The sequence below is a fragment of the Phaethon aethereus genome (genome assembly GCF_964289735.1).
Source record: "Phaethon aethereus genome assembly, chromosome: 20".
In the NCBI taxonomy this organism is placed as follows: domain Eukaryota; kingdom Metazoa; phylum Chordata; class Aves; order Phaethontiformes; family Phaethontidae; genus Phaethon; species Phaethon aethereus.
In genome coordinates, this window is record NC_138596.1 from 478,539 (window position 1) to 500,805 (window position 22,267).

General features: G+C 58.8%; 1 protein-coding gene across 1 annotated transcript; it reads left to right on the forward strand.

The window, feature by feature from the left end:
* Positions 1–9,966: 9,966 nt before the first annotated feature.
* Positions 9,967–20,768, forward strand: ENTPD2 (ectonucleoside triphosphate diphosphohydrolase 2; the record flags this gene model as incomplete). The annotated part of the gene is made up of 9 exons (XM_082009098.1): positions 9,967–10,164; positions 16,758–16,875; positions 17,413–17,563; positions 18,214–18,373; positions 18,474–18,701; positions 19,107–19,373; positions 19,578–19,697; positions 19,966–20,100; positions 20,568–20,768. The coding sequence occupies exons 1-9, from the start codon at positions 10,054–10,056 to the stop codon at positions 20,766–20,768; spliced, it is 1,491 nt and encodes a 496-aa protein (XP_081865224.1). The 5' UTR covers positions 9,967–10,053.
* Between the last annotated feature and the right edge of the window lie 1,499 nt (positions 20,769–22,267).

Genomic DNA, 22,267 nt, shown 5'->3' on the forward strand with positions numbered 1-22,267 from the left:
AGCCGACGGCTAGCTGGGGCTGCACACTGGAAGCACACCAGGCAGGGACGGATCTTGCTGCCTATGCACCAGTTTGGTCAGGAGAGGATGGGAAAATGCCATTTGGACTGAGGCTGGGAAAAGAGTGTCACACTCAGCTGGGGCTGGCACAAGCCTTGGTGCTCTGGCAGAGGGAACAGCTCTCCAGAGATTTCTTGTTGCATTTTGGGATGCAGAAAGGACTGGAAACGTGCCCACTGGCTGGCTGGTGATCCTCAGGACCATACACAGAGATGGTAACCATCTATCAAAAGTAAAATCTGTTATTAGGGTGAGAAACAACACTATTGATACACTTAAATTTAGAGGTTGCTAAAGCTGTATGGCCAGGCTGACAAGGAACTGTTGCAGACTAGGGGCACCCACAGGTGTGGGGCTCTGAGCCGCTGTGCTGGGGCTGCTCTCCTGGCTCCTGACGGAAAACAATGGGAAAAGGGACTGGCAAAGCTGGGAGTCCAGATGAGATGCCTCCCTGGTGCAGAACTTCCAGAAGGGCTGTGGCACAGGGAGGGGATGGGATGCTGCAGGACACCTCTGCTGGCCATCCCCAACCTCATGGGGTGGCCACCAGGGAGCCCCAGTCTGTATTGGAAATCTAGTTTTTATTAAAGTCCTATCAAAGAAGAGGAGAGACCCCTCCTTTCCCTCAGGTTGAGTTGCCAGTGTGAGATCTTGGATCAAGCAGGCATAGTTTGATGCCAAAGATATAAAGGAGTGGTCACCCTGGGACAGGACAGATTCTCCAGCCGCAGCACTGCGCAACAGCATCGAGGGACATGATTACACCTCTGCAAGCGGGAACCCTCCAGGAGATGCTGGTCCTCAAGCTGACTGCAAGCATCAAAGGGAAGCAAAATGATCTTGCTCGGTGTAAAATGGGATTGGGCTGAACTGATGCTTTCCTGCATCACTCCCAGAGCAGGAAAGGGCTGCTAGAGCAGCGTCACCTCAGTGGGCTGGGGCACGGTGCTGGTTAGGCGCAGGAAGGTGGTTTATGCCCTAACAGAGATTCTCCTACCTCCTGGGCTGGCTGCTGTGACATGGTGGGATGGCAGTGGATGCATAGAGACCTCCTGGTGCTCAAGTCCTCCTAAAATGTTAGTTTTGTCCCCTACACCTCTAGGGACGCAAGGGAACCTCAGAGCAGCGAGCTTCTCTGTGCAACAGCAATGGGGAAAGAGCATATTCACTGCACAGGAGACCTAATGGAGAGATGCTAACACAAATCACGTCCCTCCAGCTTACTTGAATTCTCCTTGTGGATCAATGCAATAGCCAAGAATGGAGAAACAGATCCTGTTTGGATTTTCAAGGGGCAAAATCCCTCATGCAGTCAGGTTAGATGTAGATAATTGGGGAATAAGAGACTGCTTCAGATCAAAAAGTGGTGTGGGTTTTGGGGGAAAGCGTATTGTAGTGCTTGCACCCACCCCAGTGGGAGGAGGCATGGCTGCGAGCACCTCCATGCCACCCCCCTTGCCCTGCTGCCCAGTGCTGCTCACAGGGGGACATTTGCAGCAGCCCCATGGTCCTGCTCACCTCCAGATCTCAAGAAGCTGACCAGCAGACCTGGGGGGGAGTCCCACACAGCTGCCCCCAACAGCCCCCTGCTTGCTCAGAGCCCCTGAGCAATGATGCAAGGGCAACCACCGGTACCAGCACAGGCTGGGGATGAAGGGATGTAGAGCAGCCCCATGGAGAAGGACTTGGGGGTCCTGGTGGACAAAAAGCTGGACATGAGCCAGCACTGTGCTCTCACAGCCCAGAAGGCCAACCATGTCCTGGGCTGCCCCCAAAGCCGCGTGGCCAGCAGGGCGAGGGAGGGGGTTCTGCCCCTCTGCCCTGCTCTGGGGAGACCCCCCTGCAGTGCTGCGTCCAGCTCTGGAGCCCTCGGCACAGGAGAGACATGGACCTGTTGGAGCGGGGCCAGAGGAGGTCACCAAAATGATTGGAGGGCTGGAACAGCTCTGCTGGGAGGACAGGCTGGGAGAGCTGGGGGGTCTCAGCCTGGAGCAGCGAAGGCTCCGGGGAGACCTTCCTGCAACTGCCAGGGCTGAGAGGGGCTGATAAGAAAGATGAGGACAGACTTTTTAACAGGGCCTGTAGCAATAGGACAGGGGGTAATGGTTTTAAACTACAAGAGGGTAGAATTAGACTAGATCTAAGGAAGAAATTTTTCACACTGAGGATGGTGAAACCCTGTCCCAGGTTGCCCAGAGAGGTGGTGGATGCCCCATCCCTAGAAACATCCCAGGTCAGCCTGGATGGGGCTCTGAGCACCCTGCTCTGGTTGAAGATGTCCCTGCTCACTGCAGGACCAGACGTCCTGTAAAGGTCACTTCCAGCCCAAAGACTCTATGATTCTACAATCATCCCCCCAGTGGGGGCTCAGCTGGGATATCCTGGGTGTTTTGGCATCCTGCAGGAGAGTCCATCCTTGCTGTGGCTCTGTATGAGGATGGGGTGGTGGCCGTGGGCTGCCCGGTGCGTGGGGCTGCTGCAGTGAGCCTCGCTGAGAGCTGGGGCACGGGCTCAGGCTCTGTGTCACCTGGCTGCCCGCCGGCACCGTCCATGGGGCTGCTACTCACGGTGGTGAGAAAAGCTCATTCAAAATGTGGTTTCTGACTTGTGATTGGAGGCCCTGGGTAATATTGGCCAGTTTTAAGAAAAGTGACAAACAGTTGCCTGATTTATTCCAGGCAGAATATAATTTCCCCCTCCATCCTGGCAGCTCTGTCCCCACCCCACCACCATCCCCTCCCTCATGCCGAGGACGGGGATCAGCCCTGTGGGTAAGGTTGCCCACGTGGGTCTGCGTGTGGTGCTCCCTTCCTTCATGTCATGTGCTTCCCTCCTGCCCACACACGCTGTCCCACAGATTTAGGGAAAGGTGAGCCCGTGGTGGCTGCACAGAGCCAGCGGGTTGTGGCCAAGGCCCCGGGGCTCCACATGCCAGCACACCTCTGCCCTGGGGCCACAGCGTGTGGGAAGGATGCCATGCCAGCGGGCCCCGTGCCAGCGCCGGGGTCCGCAGCCCCATACCACGAGCTTGGGGAAATGGCTCGTCAGGTGCTGTGCCGCAGGGGCGAGAGCAGAGCTGCCGGCGCAGGGTGCCTGCGCCGTGGCCGCGTGCCTCCCTGCCATCTGCCCTGCCACGAGTGGGCTCCCGGCAAGGCAGCCGGGAGAAACCACCCATTTCCTGGCTGCTTCGGTGCCAGGACAACAGGGATCCCTGCCCGTGGGAGCCGCCCGCTCCGGGCTGGCACCACAGAGATGCTGCCCTGGGAAAGAGAAAAGGTTTTAGAAAGTAAGGCAAGAATGGAGACTTGTACTTTGCTTTGATATTCCTTCCAGGAAAATGTCCTTGCCAGGAGGGGGATTATAGCCTCGGATACACTGGGGTCTTTCCAGTCCCTCAGAGCCTGTAGGAGGAGAAGCTCTGGGCTTGAAGCCGAAGCTCGAGTGCGCGGGGGGCTCTCACCCGCAGGTTGTAGAGGCAAAGCCACTGGCTCAGCGGGAGCTGCCCTCGGTCACATTTTGGTTTGTTGCATCCCCTTATTTTTCTCCTCTACCGATGAAAACACTGGTTAGAATTGCAGCCTCGTTGCCCCCCGACTCAAAAAAAAAGCCAAAAATGCCTTGCATGCATGTGCTGTGCGCTTGCTTGGTGCTGGGACCAGTGTCCTCAGCTATTTCCGACATGCGGTCCCCGGCCAGCCCCGGGCCAGCTCTCGCCATGTCGGTGACACTGTGGTGCAGGTGGAGATGTGGGTGGGTGCACCCCCGGCAAACGTATCATTCTGGCTCCGGCTGGACGCGTTGTCTGCTGGGCTGAGGGATGCATCCCCCCAGCAGAGCAGGCTGCTGGGAGGTTTTCCAGTACCCCGCGCAATTTTGGGACTCGTCCATGAAAGGCAAGAAGACACTGGGGAGAGAGAGCACCAGCAGTCTGGGGAGCCCAGACACCCAAGTCCTTTGGCTGGTGCAGGACTCAGCCTGCCTGGAGCTCTCAGCTCAGCCTACTAGCTCTCAGCCTACCCCGGCTCTGGGCTTGCGGGGTAGCTGACCTGATCTGGCCTGAGATCTCCAAAAGATATACCTGATTTCTCAGCCAAGTCCCCAGGGTTGGGTTAGTCCAGGTCCTGACTCCAGCAAGAGCTGCAGAGCTCGGACGGGCTGCGCGTGGTGCTGGTGACTGGGAGCGAGTTACAGCTCCTCTGGCCATGGGTCCAGTGCTGTTCCCAGGCAGGACTGAGACTGGGATTGGGATTGGGGTTAGGGTTGGGATTGAGAGCAGGACTGGGGGATTGCCCCTCCCATGGACCACAACACACAGCCCTGTGAACAGTCTCAGCCCAGCCTGAGACTGAGGAGCGAGTCCCTGTCCTCATCCCTCGTTCACGCACTGCTTGAGAGCTGCCCCTCAGGCAGATGTCTGTGCTGCTGCTGGGGACACCTTTGCAGCCTCCTGCCATCCCGAATGTGCTGCTGGCTGCCACAGGACCCATGCTGTTCTCCAGCCAGCCCCCCGCCTGCTGTTCCTTGCCCTGGGTGTCTGCAGAGACACTGCAGCTCCCGCTGCCCTCCTGTGCTCCCTCAGGAGCAGAGCAGGACCGCCCCAGGGCTCCAGTCAAGGGTGAGATCAGTGTTTTGCTCTAGCAGCTCTTGAGTGCATCATGGGGCTGCTTGTGCATTGCTCATGGCTGGCTCACATTGGTGGCTCATTCTAATCCAAAGATTATTGAATGCTCCTAAATGCATCTCCCCTGCACTTGCTGTTGGCTGAGGAGCTTGCAGATGGGAGCAGAAAACCTTGTCCCTAATCCCTCCCTTTGGACCTCGGCCCGTTGCAGTGTCTCCAGGCTCATTCCGTTCTTCCTGTTATTTCCCAACCACATATGGAGCTGCAGTGCCGCCCACCAGTGCTCCCAGATGTGCCGCCCACCACTGCTCCCAGATGTGCTCATCCATGTTTAATTGAGCATTGAGAAGCCCTGAGCCCCACCACCAGCAAACCCCACCATCCCCAGGCACCACCTCCCAGGTCCAGCCAGCAAGTCCCTTCTCTTGCTCAGTTTCTCCCCTAATCACTCATTCAACCCAGGCAGCCCTCGCCCAGGTGGCCCCACGTCAGATGCTTTTGTTGGAAGAGGTGGACTAGAAAAACCTCTCTCCTTTGTCCAGGAAAGCAGCTATCCCGCACTGCTGGGTGAGTAACACACTCATCTATGAGTAACCTTCTCATCTTTGTTCACCACCTGCCACTTTGTCCCTGCAAGTCCCCCGGGGTGGGGACAGGCTTTGTTGCCCAGCTGGGACAGGGCTGCCACCAGGACCTGTCTTTCCTGGGGAGCCTGTGCCTGCGCCTCTCCCCAGAGCAGGGGGAGGAAAGCCCTGTGTCCCCCACGCTGCTGAGCTGAAGTCAGTGTCCACATCAGCTGCCTGTGATGTAGCGAGACATGCCAAGAGCCTGCAGATGCCTCAGACATGCCGATGGCTCATCCTCATTCAGCTTCACCTAGGACCAAGCTCTCAGTGCTTACCCAGCGACGGGGTGAGCAAAGGCACCAGCACGGCCGGGAGCTGGGACTGCCGACCTGGCTCCCCCTTTGCCCGTGACACTCACTCACCCCTCTGGGCCCCCTTACCGTGCCACATCTCACAGGTACGCCCAGCCCTTCTCTGCCTTGGCCCCATAATGGAGGCGACACCCCATACACGGGCTGTAAGCATGCAAAATTGGCATTAAATCATGCGGAACTTATTGCTGGCTCGCAGCAAACCCTGGCCCTGCATCTGATTGATTATACGGTTATTGGAGGTTATCATAAGTGTCTGGTCATGCTGAGGGTCTGTCCCTCCTGATATTGAAACAGGGCCCCTAAAATTTCACCATGTGCCTCTGTCCCTGGGGACGTTCAAGGCAGGATGGAGAGCAGCCCTGCCGAGAAGGACTCAGCGATACTGATGTACAAACAAATGGACAGGAGCCGACAATGTGCGCTGGCAGCCCAGAAGCCAACCATGTCCTCGGCTGCACCCAAAGCCGCGTGGCCAGCAGGGCGAGGGAGGGGATTCTGCCCCTCTGCCCCACTCTGGGGAGACCCCCCTGCAGTGCTGCGTCCAGCTCTGGGGTCCCCTGTGCAGGAAAGACACAGACCTGTCAGAGCGGGTCAAGAGGAGGGCCGTGAAAATGGTCAGAGGGCTGGAGCACCTCTGCTATGGAGAGAGGCTGAGAGAGTTGGGGTTGCTCAGCCTGGAGAAGAGACGCTCTGGGGAGACCTTATTGCAGCCTGACGGGACTTGAAGGGGGCTGATAAGAAAGATGGGGACAGACTTTTTACCAGGGCCTGTAGTGACAGGACAAGGGGCAGTGGTTTTAAGCTGAAAAAGGCTGGATTTGGATTGGACATAAGGAAGAAATGTTTTAGGATGGGGGTGGTGAGACACAGGAGCTGGTTGCCCCGAGAACTCTGGATGCCCCATCCCTGGAAGTGTTCAAGGCCAGGTTGGCTGGGACTTCGAGCAACCTGATCTAGTGTAAGGTGTCCCGGCCCATGGCAGGGGGGGTGGACTCGATGATCTTCAAAGGGCCCTTCCAACCCAAACCATTCTGTCATTCTAGGACCGTGCTCGGGGTGGAATATCCCCCTTTTACCTGTTTTTCCAGCAGGTTTCTCAGCTGCTGCATGTCCCCTGAACCCAGCAGGCTGGGGGTCATGGCTGGCTGCTTTGGAAGCAGTTAAAATGACAACGTGATCTGCAGAGAGCAGAGCCAGCACCGTCCTCCAGGAACCCCTGCCTGGGGTCAGTAGTGCCTCCAGGATGCAGCTGAGCTGCTGAGTGGGGTATTTGCCCGCCTGAGCACAACTGCCTGGAAACACTTGCCCTTGGAGCTCCCGAGCTCCTGCACCTGCACTACTGAGGGCAAAGAGCCAACGTGGCACCAGGGACAGGAGGACAGTGGGACACTGGAGGCACTGGACAGCCTTGCTGCCTGCTGGGTCTCAGGGCCTTGAGATCTGGTGCCACTCTCCCTCCATCCCTCAGTTGCTGTGCAATGCAAGGACAACGTGTCAGGGTGCAAGAAGGCAGCAGGGTGACAGAGGTGACTGTGCAGCAGAGGTGACAGGGCAGCAGGACAACCAGGCTATGCTGTGCTGGCTCCCCATGCAGCTGCTTGTGTGTTAAGCCTGCTCATTCAGGCAGATCCTTTGCTTCACAGCCTGGAGTCCCACAGAGGTGACATTTGTGCCAGCCTTGTGTTTCTGGTGCCCAAAATCCATATGTCCCTGGTTTCCTCAGACAAACAAGACTGCGCTCTCCTTCCCATGGTATCAGGAGATCCCCGCTCCATCCTCCATCTCAAAGAAAGCCCTCCCTGCCCCTCACTTTCTTTCTCCCACTGAATTCATTCATGCCTGGAACTCATTTCATGCTCCTTGTCAGGTGTTGCTCACCGGGGGTGGCCACTCCAGCACAGGCACCTGCTCCATCGCAGGGGATGTGGCTGGGTTCTCCCTGCAAGGGGCCAGGGCTGCCCGCGTGGTGTGGGCAGAGGTGCTGCCACTCTCCTCTGCCCTGCTCTCACCGGTGGTGCCTCCTTGTAAATGGGACACAATGAGAAATGAGAGCTCATGGGAGCCTCCCTTTGCTGGAGCTGAAGTCGCCAGTGTGTGACCCCAGCTGGGCTGAGCTCAGGATAGCAGTGTCAGTGTGCTCGCTGCCTGAACACACCATCACGGAGGTATTTCTCTGGCTATGCATGAGTTCGCATGGCTGTCATTCCTTGTGTAGCTGGGAGCATTTCCAGCTCAGTATATCCCAGCCCTTGGTGCCTCCCTGTTTGTGCTGGAGGCTGAGTCTCCTGAGACACCAGTGATCGGCCAGGGCTGAGGGGTGGCTCCCTTGGACCTTGGCTGAAGCCCTCTTGTGCCTGGCGACCAGGTGAACAGAGGGTGGCAAATGCAACTCCATGCAAAGACAGAGGAACAGCCCCTCTTGCCTTGGAAAGTGATGCAAACCCCCTGCTCCATGCCACATAGGGTCAACATGGGAACAGGCTGGCCAAGTCTGCATGAGACCAAAGGATGGAAGAAACTTATATCTCCACTGAAATTCCAGGAGGGTCCCACCATACTGAGTAACCACCTGCCAGAAAGGGACTTGCTCCAAAGCCCCCTAAAGCAACATAAGGGTGAGGACCAAGGGACCATCCCTAGCCCCACAGGGGTCTCCCAGCCCCATCTCTGCTCGCTACCATTCAGAAAAGAGATTTTTGGCTCCTTTTCAGTCTCTGAAGACCTCTTCTCACTGCTTGGCTAGTCAAAAAAGAGAAACAGGAGGCTTGGCAGCTATTAAGAAAGGGATTAAATGCAATCCAGAGAAGATCTTTCTGCTTCTGTGTTAAACCCTGGTGCACAGGGTTGTGGACCCTGGGTGCACCTGTGAGGGTTGCAGATGTGTGCCTCAGAAATACTGAGGTGAGGTGAGGAGGGTGGCAAGAAGAGTCAGGAATAGGCAGGAATTTCCCCATGAAAACTTGAGAAGAGCCTTAAAGTCAGCAGTGATGCAGGAAGGCAGTGGAAACGATGCTCAGTTAAGCCTCAGAGACAAGATTATCCTCTCCTGTGGTATTAGCAGCAGCAGCAAAGGGGAATAATTTTTTCACATAAATCAATATGTTAACGTCTTGGAGTTGATTGACACAGGTTTTCCAGAGGTCAAATTCTTAATGAAGTGAGGAGGTAGGACAGACCTGCAAACAGACTCACAGGTTGAACACAACAGTCCTGTGGAGAAGCCCTGTGCTGCGGTGATGGGCACTTGGATGATGGGTGAGGGTCACTCTCTGTGTCCCTGTTTAGCCGTTTTCTCCCCCAGACTCTGTTGTTGGTCACTGCTCTGGGGAACAAAACTGGAGGTCGTCTCGGTGGGAACCTCCAGCGGCAGACCCTCTGTGACGCAGCGGCACGTCAGGGCCAAGGGCCCCTGGGTCACAAGCCCTTGGCCCAGGCTGGGCCCCTCGAGCACCTCTGCACCCAGACACCACAGTGATGGGCAGGAAGCTCTGCAAAAACTCAGTGCTGGTGCAATGTGTGCTATGTGCAGGGCAGCTGTGAGCAGCAGAAAAAGTGGCTTGCTTTGAAAAAAATTAAGTGAGGCAGGCTGCAAGGAGCTGAAGTGTGACCCTCCAGCCTGCAACCCAGCTGGGCTGGAAGCCACGTCCTCCTTCAGCCTCCTCTCCTTGGTGATATCTCCTTGTTTATTATTTTGTTCACTGTTTTATCCCACTGTGTAAGCAAGCTCAAAATGTCCTTCTCAGAGCCAGGGGCCCAACCTTCCTTGGCTCACTGCTCCATGTGGAAACGCATTACATTATTCACTTGTGATAGTATTAAAAACAATCTCAATATACTTCTGGGCTCCTCAGGGCTGTCACAAACTCCTTGTAATGATTAAAAGCAGTAATATATTTGTAGTTGTTAATCATGGCAGGTGACACCCTTTCTCGGAGCTTTTCTGTTGCTCAGGGTCTTCTTACTTCCCACCAAACCCATCTCTGGGCTAAGCCCCAGTGCAGGAGCGATGCCTGGGGAGGCAGGATGGGGCTGAGTCCTGGATCAAGGAAAATGCCTGGTGCGGGGAGAAGCCGGGACTGATCCGGGGACAGAGGATATGCCTGGGGAGGAGGGGCAGGGTGGGGCTGAGCCTCGAGGTGATGCCCGGGGGCAGGGGGGCAGCAGGACAAGGCTGATCCCGGGGCAGGGGCGATGGCCGGGGCGGGCAGGACGGAGCCGAGCCCGGGGCAGGGGCATTCGCGGGACCCGCAGCCCGGGGCCGGACCCCCGCAGCCCGGCGGAGCCCGGTGTCCCGCCCGGGTGGGCCGGGGCGGCGGTGACTCAGCCGGGAGAGGCGGGCGAGGAGGAGGAGGAGGAGGAGGAGGAGGGGAGGAGCAGCACGAACCGCCGCAGCCGCCGCGGAGCCGCTCACCTGCCCCCGCTCCTGCCCGCCATGGCCCGCCGGGTCGCCGCCGTCCTCCTGCTCCTCGCCCTCGGCTGCCTCCTGGGCATCCTCCTGCTCTGCCTCGGCTCCGGGGACACGCGGGGCCCGCCGGTCTTCAAGGTGAGCGGGGCCGGCACGGGGGCACCGGGCACGGAGAGGACGGGGACAGCGGGCGCCGGGGGGACCTAGGCTGCCGGGGGCTGCGGCAGCCGCAGTGGGCGCCCCGGTCTGCGGGAGAGGCTCCGGCATCCGGGGGATCCCCGGCGTCGGGGCGGGCCCCCGAGCTGCGGGGTGGGGGTCGCAAGGAGCATCCCCACCAAAGGCCAGCAGCGAGCCTCCCGGCTGCGGGGACACCCGGCCGCCCATCCCCGGCACCTCAGACCTGTGCTTTGAGAGAGGAGTCTTTTGGACACGCTGAAAAATAGTGGTGGCGTGTCTGGGTGCGGCCCCCCCAGGCCAGAGCAGCCGTGTCAGCATCTGCTCCCGCGGCTCTGTCTGGGGATGGGGCAGCCCTGTACACCCCAGCATCGCCCGGTGCACCCCAGCATCGCCCGGTGCTCCTGAGCCAGCGCTGCCAGGCAAGAAATGTACTTCCCAATGAAAAAGAGCTGCGCTTTTTTTTTTTTTCATTGTAAATTCAGATGCTGAAAGAAGTTCCCAACCAATTTCTTGTGGGCCAAGTCCCCCAGTTGATTCTTTCGCAGTCCAAGTCTTTTGTTTTAAAAAAGCCTTATTTTTTTTTGGTGACGGACCGAGCTATTCTGTGGGGAGCAGGCTCTTGTCCTGGAAAATGGTTCATCCAAAACCCCCTTTTTCTCATCCCAAGCGATTTGCTTGGAAATTTTCTGTGCCAGCCTGAATGCCAGATGTGTGGCCTTCTCTTTGGTTTTGTCAGACATAATGAAGATTAGGTTGAGAAATGAGCTGGCTTAGCCAAGATGATACTTGCTGCTGTTAGTATAACTAGCAATGATTAACTCCTTCCCTGTGACACCTTTCTTTGCCACCCATTGCCACTGGTTGGGGCATATTGAACAGTGCCCATAGTTTGTTTCAAAACAAATTTTGTCTCTTTGGACATGGGGGAATTATATGGATCGGTGCTGAGATCCCTACATGCAGCACTTGGGTCAGCCTGGGAAGCCTTTTCTCCTCCTGGTTCCAAGCTGGAACTTTGCTTTTAAGCCAGATGCATTCCCAGAAATTTAATTTTTGAGCTTTTTTGTGCTTTTTCTCTCTCTGTGTGGTAGCACCTTCCAGTCTGCAGGCAAGTGCTGCTGTTTCGGGCTGAGCATCTCTGAGCACTCACGTGGGTCCTGGCCCTGATCCTCTGCCCGAGGCTGCACTGCCTGGCTGAGGGACTTGGGGTCTTGCACCGTTCCTGGATATGCCAAGCACACGTGAAGTCCAGCACGGTGCGTGTGGTGAGGCGCTGCCCACGGGAGCTCAGCACCAGTGTCATGGCGGTGACTGTTCCTGTGGGGCTGGCGCCAGGCGAGCGCTTAGGGTTTTGCATTTGTGCAAAACTCAGGGCTTTTTTGGGGATGCGAGGCTTTGCCTTAGTCTAACTCAGACCAAAATGTGCAGACATGATTTAGAGGAGGTTGGTCCTGCTGTGTGGGAGACCCTGGGCATGTCCTTCCCACCTGCCTGGGCAAGACATGGTTCTTGCTGGCTCAGTCCATGTTAGCAGCAGCTGCTGGGTGACAGTGCTGTTCACTACTGAGCTCAATGTCTTCCCCTTCCAGTTCCTTTGCTTGGAATATAGCCCTAAAAATACCCCAGATTAGTTATGCTGCTGCTGGAGGGACTGATCCTGGGAGCACAGTGTTCCCCTTCCCTCACAGGTCCACAGCAGGGCTTACGGCACTGCTGCCTGACAGCTTGGAGCTGTTGCCTTCTTTTGACAAGCCTTTTTTTCCTTCTTTTGGCAAATCTCTTCACTGGCTGTTACAAAGCCTGCTGGGCTCTTTCCCTGCCAGCCATCCTAGGGAAGCTGTGGCTCCCGCGGCAGGAAGGAAACTTGTCGTAACCCACTGCAGACCTGGGGGCCCCATGGGTGTCTCTGCCCTCAAGGGAGGTGGGATGTTGTGGGGCTAGGCTGAGCCCCTGCTGCACTGCGGGACCACCTTGGAGAGCCTGTGGGGTGGGAGGCTGGAGGCCCAGCCATGGCCATGGGGCATGGTGTGGGGCTACAGCGAGCTGGGGAGTTCTGTGTCCCACTCTGCCTCCTCCCCTGGGGTGTGGGTCATTTCTGGGAAGAGCCATGCACTCACCAGGAGACCCGAGCCCTACTCTTGCCCTTGCTGCCCTGTGGCCTTTGCATCCCCACCCTCTGTGTCCCCTCTGCAGGGGCTTCAGGACTGAGCAGCCCTAGCTTGGGCAGGGCTGAGCAATGCTGCAATGGGGCAGAGCCCACGGGGCCGTGGGTGACCCAAGAGGCAGTGGGGCCAGGGCAGCATGGGGACATTTAGTCCCAGCGTGGGGCCACGCCAGGGACCCCTGTATCCCCAGCCCTGTAGCATCACCAGGGTCTGGTCATGGGTCCTGTTGTTAAAAAAGTCCATCATCACTGTGCCACCAGGAGATGCTGGGGTTGGGGACTGTCCCATGGGCTGGCGCCAGGGCCACGAACATGTGTGCGAGGCCCCGCCAAGCCCCGGGATGCTGGCAGCTGAGCATGCCGGGGCGGATGAGAGGGATGATGGGAGCCAGGCACTGGCACGGGAGCGTGCCAATGCATCCTTGTGTCCCTCCAGCCCTCATTTCCAGATGGCTCATTGGCAGGTGCAGGACACCTTGGCTGGAAGAGCTGAGGGCAGTGCTTACACTGCAAATCACTAATGAGATGAGCTTTTAGCTGGGTTTCTCCCTCCTAGGGCTTCACATCTGCAAGGTCCCTGCAGACAACCTGCCTGTTCCCCCCACGTGGCTGTGAGCCCACAGCTCGGACATGGCTTGAGTCTGCATGGCGGCTTGCTCTGCGCTGGGTGATGCAGTGGCTCCAGTGCCTGGGCACAGGGGCTGGGACAGTGAGAGGGGTTGAGGCAGGAGCTGGGACAGGGGCTGGCACCATTGCAGCCCCACTGTGGGTGACCCCATCCCCAATTCCCATGCAGGTGCTGGAGGTGTGTGTGTACCACCAGGTCTGGAGGAGGGGACAGGACCTCTCCGTCGTCCCTGGGGACTCTCTTGGCCACTCAGGTCTACCTCGGCCCCTTCGTGCACACACACTTGTGCAGGTGGCTTCCACCCTGCTCACTGCCACCAGTGCTGTCAGGGAGGACGGTTCCTCTGTGGGGACAGGCTGGAGTGCAAAACCCTGCACCCCCTGGGAGTGGGGCAGAGGGGGCTGGCATGAAGCTGCTGAGGCTCCTCTCATGTCGGGGCGGCCAGGGAGTGAGCCATGGCATCGTCGGCTGGCTGGGCGCCGGGCACTCCCTGCAGCTGGCAGCACCCACCGCACTGCAGCAGTTCATGTTGCTGCACGTCACTACCTTGGCCAGGCCTGAGCAACTGCTGCCTTCGGTTCTGGGGCCGGGCCACCACCGGCCGGGGTGTACCACAGACCATCTCTCACCCACGAGTCTTGGGGCTGCTGCTCTTCTTTGCCACCCCACACCTGGCAGTGATGTGCTCTGCCTGCCCGGACACCAGGGTCTGAGAGGAGAGACCTCCGACCTGCAGGTGTTGGCAGCAAAGGGCACCGGGTGGATGCGCCTGCATGGGACGGCTGGTTCTGCAACCTGCCCTGGTGGTGTCACTGTCACCCAAACGTGACACCTCCCTGTGGGGCTTGCTCTGGGTGCGGGGCTGGTGCCACCTCTCGCTGCCAGCCGCCTGGCACAGTTGGCAGAGCCACAGTTGCAACCACGTGTGCTCTGCTTCCCTGGGCCTGAGCAGGCAGCGCGGCTGCTCCAGGCATGCACGCACCCACATGCGTGCCCATGCACACCCATGCATGCACACCCACCTAAATGCATGTACACACACACACATGCACCCGTGTGCACACAAACACGCTGGCACACCTATGTGCATGTGCACCCCACTCATGCACACCTATGTGCATGCATCCCCCATGCACACGGCCCACACCTAAATTTGCACACGCATCCATATGTCCATGCACACACACCCCCACGTGCACATCTGAAGGCATGCACACCACATGCAGACATACATGTGTGCACAACCCCGTACATGCACATCCATGCACACATACACCTACATGTGTGCACCCCCCAGCGTGTGCAATACCATGCGTGCACCCCTGTGCCAGCTCTCCACGGGGCTGGAAGCAGGACACAGCCAAGCAGCCCTGGCGAAGGTGGGAGGAAACCCCCTGAACCAGGTTTCCCCCAGCCAGAGTCATGTGGGGCTTCACCTGCCCAGCCGGGATCCAGCCGTGTGTCCAAGCTCGCGTGGCCATGTCCGTTCCTACCGCAGGGTTGGTCAGGCATCCCTAGTGCTGCTCCTGCCAGACTGTCCCCATCCTTGGTATGTGGCACCAGGTGTCCCTGGCACTGCTGGTCATCCTCGCTGCCTCCTGCTCCGCATTTCTTAGCCTCTGCCACCCTGTAGGTGTCCCTGTCTCCAGCCTCATCCCCTTCCATGGGCTGCAGCCCTCCCATATCATCCTGGGGCTGGAAACTGCTCCTGGGGTCCTGGCTGTGCGCAGTCTCAGGTTTGGGGTTTACCTGTTGATGTGCCTTTGGGGACAGCGTTCTCACTCTGCTAATGCTAATGTCACTCCAGGTGATATCTGCCATAGCACGGAGGTGGTGTGGTACCCTGCGAGGACACTGGGGACATCTGCATGGTGGCTGCAGGGTGTGCGGGCACATACGTGGCAGAGGCAGGCAGGGGTTTGCTGGGGTTTGACCCTCCCCAGGGACCCCTCACGGGGATGCCAGCACCCACGAGGGCTGGGACAGTGAAGAGGACATGCCAAGAGGACCATGGGGTAGGAGCCAGTGGTGACATGCCGGTGGGCATCCTCTGGGACAGACTCAGCATCCTTTATTGCTTGTGCTTCTGTCTGGTGGGTGCTTGCCCATCCCGGGGTGCAGGGGGTATCCATGGGGCCCCAGGGCAGGCAGGCGAGGCAGAGGGTGCCATGGCGATGAGGGGCTGGGGGGTCACTCAGTGCCTGGGGGTCCATGGCCCCTGGCATTGCTGTGCAGAGGAGGGGGGTGAGAGCCCCACCCCAGGCTGCCTGGGGCATCAACCCTGAGCACCCAGCCCAGAAATGGCCCAAACTGGTGGTCCTGCTCCCCAACTTTGTGCTTTGGAGCAGGAACTGGGGCGGGAGGGGGGCTGTCAGAGCCTCTCCCCTGCTCTCTGCAAGGGTCAGCGTTGCTGGGATTCTCCCCCACACCATTGCCGTGGCACACCGGCCCCAGCTTGGCCATGGAGAGGGATTCTCCTCTAGCTCGTAGCATGTGGCAAGCCGCTGGCAGTTAACGGGAGCCAGGGGAGGCTGGGAGGGGGTCACCCATTGGAAATGGTTCCCTGAGGAAGCAGGGGGTCGTGCTGGTGTGAGGCTATGGGTTCACATGGGAATGGGGGTTGCCTCTAAGTGGGGACCCCAGGCCTCCCTGCCTGTGCCCCCCGGGTATCCCTGCCCATGCCCTGACACTTTATTTCTGCTGCCTGATCCAGCCAAAGCCCAACCTGCAGCCCCGCGGGCAGGAGCCCGCTCTGCAGCCGGCAGGAGCAGGGCTGCGGTCCCAGCCAGTGTGTCTGCCCCCAGGGGCACCCACCAGGCAGGGCTGGGGTGGCTCCTGGGGGCTGGGCAGCGAGAGGAGCTGCCAGGGGCTCCACCCGGGTCCGGGCAGGGCAGGCAGCAGACAGAGCCTTTGTACAAGCCAGGTTTAAGCCTTAAGTGGTTTCACTCCAGAGATGCTGAGCTGGGGCAGCGCTGGATCCCACTTGCTTCCCCCCCCCGAGACTTGTAGCCTCCTCTCTGGCAGCGAAGCAGCTCCAGCGGGGGCACGGAGGGGGCCAGCGCAGGCAGCGGCGAGCCCGCGGGCAGGGGCTGAGGCAGAGGGGTCTGCCCAGGGGGTCTGCAGGCAGCACGGGGTGGCCCCTCTCCCTGGGAGCTGGGTAACCTTGTTTGGCAGGAGGGAGTGGGGTTATTTATAGCCAGAGAATGGCCGAGCCATACAAGGGCCGGCGGGACGAGGTGCCTGGCTGCCCTTCTTTGGTGAGCTACATCCCCGAGGGGCCGCGCCCAGGTGTCCCCCCCGGCCCCTGGGATGCCCCTGGCACGGCTCCGAACGGTGGCTGCTGGCCAGGAGCGATGCTGTGGGGAGACGGGAGCAAGCGAGAGGGGATGCGGGGGCGGGCAGAGTCTCCCGTCTGCACTCAAAGGGGCAACTGGGTCCCCCATGCCCAAAAAGCCAGAGTCCCTGTGCCAAGCAGCGTCCTGGGCAGCCAGTGTCCCCAGCTGAGGAAAGCGCCAGTTCCCAGCCGCATCCCAGGCAGGGCCGGCGCAGGCAGGTGTGGGCAAGACCGTGCCCACGCTGGGCTGAGCGGTGCTCGCCTCTGCCAGGCAATGCTCCTGAAGCTGCGGGGCAGGTCACTGCCAGGGCGGGACTGGCCAGGCATGGTGGGTCATTGAGCCCCAGTGCCTTCCTTCAGGATGGCCTGGGGCAGCTGGGGGGTCTCCTGCCTCTGGGCCTGACCCACTGCCTCCCCCCTCCCTGCAGTATGGCATCGTGCTGGACGCCGGGTCTTCCCACACGGCCATGTTCATCTACAAGTGGCCTGCAGACAAGGAGAACGACACCGGGGTGGTCAGCGAGCACAGCATGTGCGATGTGGAGGGTAAGGGCTGTCCCAGTCCCCAGGGGCTGGTGGCTGGTGGCAGGGTCTGTCATGTCCCCTGCAGGTAGGGCACCATGATGGTGCGAATGCCCCTGCTGTACCAACTGCCTCCCTGTGTATTCACCAGCACACTGAGGTGTTATAAGGGGTCCAGCTCTGTTCCCGAACCCTCTCCCATCTCCCCCCAAGGCTTGCAGCCATGCATGCCTGTGGTTTATCTTTTCCTGGCATGCATTGAACTGCCAGGAAACAATTCAGCTCCCTGCCCAGCCCAGTGAGGAGCAAGGGATGTTTTTCCACTCTCCATTTAAGCAACTTTTCTCAGATGGGGAAACTGGTCAGCTGGCAGGGAATGAAGCGTGGGCAGGGAGATGTGGCTGGACTCTGGATGGCTCCATGTTCCCAGAAATCAGCAGCACCTGCCTTTTAAACAGTCTGGGAGGGTCAAAACTGCCCACCAAGCATCTTCCCCTCGAGCACCTTCCCCCCGAGCATCACACCACCACCCACAGGGAGCAATGCTTTTCCTCTCTGCAGGTCCCGGCATCTCAAGCTACAGCTCCAATCCTCCGGCTGCTGGGACAAGCTTGGTGCACTGCCTGAACCAGGCTCTGAGAGATGTGCCCAAGGAGAAGCATGCAGGCACCCCGCTCTACCTGGGTGCCACGGCCGGCATGCGCCTGCTCAAGTGAGTGCTTGCTCTGACCGGGCCAGCTGTCCAGCCTCAAACGCTGCCTGGGAGGCCCTGCCATGCCACTCTGCCGTCTCACCACCCCTGGCAGGGGTGGAGATGGTGAAGGACAGATGTGACGTTGCCCTATTGCCAGGCGAAGCTCCTAGCACTCCCAGCTGCCCAGCTCCATGTGCCCTGCAGAGGTGCTCCTGCCTTTCAGAGCAGGAGATGCTCTGCAGGGCACAGCCAGCACATGCCTCTCTGAAAAGGGGCTGGCGTGGGGCCAGCACCAGGACAACCCACCCAGTCTTTTTGGCTAGCCAGGAGGAAAGTCCCCCTGTACTCATGGCCAGCCTGATGGGACACAGAAAGAATAGTGACCCCCTGAAAACCACACAGAGGAGGGAGTCATGCCCCCCTCACTCAGCCATGGGGAGGAAGGAGCACACCTCCATCTCTGCCACCTGCCTCATTCTCTGGCAGAGACAAAGGGAATTAGCTGGGGTTTTTTGGGAGACAGCCCTACAGGTATGCAGGTGAGGACCCACCTGCCTCCTGACCCACATGCTGTGGTGGGGCCAGGTCCCAAGGGCTGTGCTGGCAGTGGGGGCTCCACTCGCAGCACCCAGTGCAGCCCTGCCACTGCCCTCTCACCTGGCCCGCAGCATTGCGAACCTGCAGGCTTCGGACGCCGTCCTCAGCACCGTGGCGGCCACGCTGAAGTCGTACCCCTTCGATTTCCGGGGGGCAAAGATCCTGTCAGGGGAAGAGGAAGGGGTCTTTGGCTGGGTCACCACAAACTACCTCCTGGAGAACTTCATCAAGGTGGGCAGGGGAGCGCGGTGCCCGCTGGGGATGGCCATCATGGCCCGGCTGTCCTGCAGCTCATCACATCCTTCTTCCTGCTCTTGTCTTCCTTGCTCAGCGTGGGTGGCTCGGGGAATGGATCCAGCCCCAGAAGAAAACCCTGGGTGCCATGGACTTAGGGGGCGCTTCCACACAGATCACCTTTGAAACCAGGGACACCATTGAAGACCCCAGAAACGAGCTGATGCTGAAGCTGTATGGCCAGACGTACAAAGTGTACACCCACAGCTTCCTCTGCTACGGAAGGGACCAGGTCCTCAAGAGGCTGCTCTCAAAGCTCTTCCAGGTACCAGCATGTGCTCAATAGGGATGCTGGCTGTCATGACTCCGTGGTTGCCCCCTCACCCTCGTTTTTAGACAGGGGTGTCCTCCAGCCCTGACTCTAGGATAGCCCCTCAGGGCCAGCTGCACACCTTTCCCAGACAACTCGGGTTTTGCTCCCATGGTCCCAGGGCTTCCTTCCACCCTCTCCATAAGGTGTTGCATCCTTTGGCCAGAGCCAAGATGTCCTGAGTCATCTCAAGACACTTGCGGCAACTGCCAGCTCTGTGTGCCACTGCCCAGGATCTTCCACATCTTCCCAGCAGGGATATGGAGGCAGGCAGGCAGCGGTGCTGGGGCTGCTGGGCAGCACCAGGGAAGCTGGGGCTATGGCATGGCTCACGCATCCAATGTGTCACTTCTCCGGCAGGCTGAGAGCTACCAAGCAACTGTCCCCAACCCCTGCTGGCCCACGGGCTACCGCAAGAGCCTGTCACTGAGTAGCGTCTATGACAGCCCCTGCACGGAGAAGGAGAGGCCCAGCCTTGGCCTCAACACCACCATCACTGTGGTTGGCACTGGGAACGAGAGCCTCTGCGCTCTGCATGTCAGCAAGCTCTTCGACTTTACCACTTGTTCCTTCTCCCGCTGCTCCTTTGACGGCATTTTCCAGCCGGAGGTTTCAGGAAACTTCATCGTAAGTCCTGGCATGAAGCAGGGTGGTGGCCTGGCTGCTGGCTGGGCAGGTGTCCTTGGCCCCCCAGCATCATGCCACAGCAAAGCTGGACCCCTGGCTCTGCAAGGGCGGTTGCTTGTGCCCACCACTGTGGTCACAGCAGCTGTTCGTGGTGAGAGGGTTTGCTCCCAGCCTGTCCCACAGCTGCCTCCTTCCCTCTGTCAGGCCTTCTCTGCCTTCTTCTACACGGTCGACTTCATCCAGACAGTGATGGGGAGACCTGTGCACTTGCCCAGTGACCTGAAGGATGCTGCCAAGACCATCTGTGCCACCAGCTGGAGTGAGGTGGGCTCCCTCAGGCATGAGGGAGGAGAGGGTTGCTTTGTGTGGGGCATCACCCGGGCTCTGAGAGCAGCCCTTGGAGAGGATTGGGTGTCCTGGCACCCATGGCATAGGGGGAGGGTGGGTGACAGCTCCCACATGGAACCAACAGAGGCTCAGGTGGGTATGGGCAGTTGCAGCCAGATGCAACCACCCAGATCTTCAGGGCACAGAAACAAAGCCTGGACCTGGCTTGATCCCTTTTCTCTCTTCCTCCATGCATCTCACACAGCTGCTCCAGAAAGCTCCTACGCTGGAGAAGAGGCTGCCGGATTACTGTGCTGTCAGCACATTTGTTTATTTGCTTACCACCAAAGGCTACAACTTCAACAACCATTCCTTCCCCAACATTGCCTTCCAGAAGAAGGTGGGTAACCCCAGAGTACATACTCATGCCATGGCATCTGTTTGGAGTTAGGCCAAAAAGCCCTGCAGGAGAGATGATCCCACACCAAGAAAGAGCCAAGCAACGTGAGGGAAGATCTTGGGGCACAGGGGCAGGATGGGACTCCCAGTTTTTGGGTGGATCTTCTGGGAGGTGGAAAAAAAATGAGCTGAGCTGACTGTAAGGTAGTCGTGCAGTCGGGTCCTCCAGTCCTTCCTTGGACCTCAAGACACCAGCCATCTCAAAAACTCTTTGCTCAGGCTTGCTGGGAGGTTAATCTCAGTCCCTGGGCTGGCTGGACCCGTGGGCAAGCAAGGGCTCAGGGTGCTGTGGACTCCCCCACACCCCCCTCCTCCACTGGGCTGACACTGAGGTGGTCCCTGGAAGGTCTCTTAAGGCCCATGGAGCTGGCTGACCAGGGTGGTGACCATGCCATGCTGTTTCCACAGGCAGGAGAAACCTCCATCGGCTGGGCCCTGGGCTACATGCTGAACCTCACCAATATGATTCCAGCAGAGAAGCCCTCTTCTCACAAAAGCATGCTGTACAACTACTGGGTCATCCTCATCCTGCTCTTTGTGGTCACCACCCTGACGTCTCTGGTGACTGCTGTCTGCCTGCTCCGGCGCAGCAAGTCCAGTGCAATCTAATGGCAGGGACAGGGTGGGCCTTGTCTGTAGGACCCAGCATCGTCCTTCCTGCTGGAGTCTCCATGGCCTGAACACTTGGGATGTGGCAAGTGCTCAGAGATGTTCTCTTCCAATACATGTCACTGCCTGTCCCTTTTTGCCCTCCCCTTCCTTTCAAGCTGCAGAAAGCAGGGGGACAGAAGAAGACTGCTGGCCCTGCAGGAGAATGGCTTAATGGTTTCCCAGTGCTACTCAGGGATGGACCCGAGAGCAGGCTCAGGATTTGGGCGTTCAGACCTGGGGCATCTTTCTGCCACCAGACGTGGGCTGGACTGAGCCAGTAAGTCCAGGTGACAGCAGGATTTATTCTTATGTGCGTGGGGTGGGTGGGGAGTATTACTTACACTAGTCCTTGTAGCTGACCTCTCTGGCCTGTCCCCTGGGTGTCAGCCCTGCCTCACAGGCAGCTCTGGGCATCACCCCGAGCCCATGCTGTCTTTCTGGCCAATGCACAAACCCCACTGACCTTCCTGAGGGCCAGATCTTGGCCTGGACTCCCACCAGCCTCAGCACAGGGACTTCGGGTAGGGGCTTAGCAACAACCAGACGTGGGGAGCAGGCAGCTTCCCAAGCTCCCGCTTCAGCAACCAGACGCAGTGCCTTCCCCATTCCTGTGGTTCCTAAGCCAGATCCACCTTTGCCACAGCCAGAGCCTCCTCCGTCCCCCCAGCAATGGCACAAAAAGCCCCAGTCGCTCCCTGGCACTTGGCCATGCCAGCAGAGGTGATGTGCTCGCTGTGGGAGTGGGGCTTTGTGATGCTTTAGGATTTGAGCCCTGCACCACCCCATGCCAGGCAGCTGGGAGGACGCACCTCCATTTCCAATTAGGAAAAGGAACGTGCAAACACACAGAAGGTTTGGTTTTGTTTGGTTGGTTTTTTTTATAATCAGAAATAAATCTTTGTAACCACTCCTATGGCTCTGTAGCTCTTGATCAATAACAGGCTGATAAGCCTGGCTGTCTCGCAGGGGTAGAGCCACTCACTGGGTCTACTCGGACACAGCTGCAGGTCAGGCTCTGCCTGAAGGTCTCAATCCCTTGCAGTCTGCCCTGTACTGAGACACCATCATGGCTTCATATGCTCTACCAGCCTGAGAACCCCACCAAGACAGACCAAGGTGGGCTTGAAATCTCACTCCAGACTCAGGCCCAGCTGGAGGTGTAAGAGTTTCAACCAGCCACAGTTGCAAAGTTGAGGTTTCCCTCAACTAGAGGTCCAGTCACCACAAAGGCATGAGTGGGCAGCGCTCAAGCTGACTGCCCTGTGCATTCACCACTGCGTTCGCAGCCACAGCCTCCACGCAAGGAAAACATGTAGGGAGCCTCTGCTCCCAGGAGACCAGGTCTGGTACCCAACGGCAGGAGAGCAGTACGCAGGGTTGCCAATTTGTTCGTGCAGTCGCTGGCAGCTCAGAGCCACCATGGCATGCATCCAGCTGCCAGGCAACTGTGTGGGGCT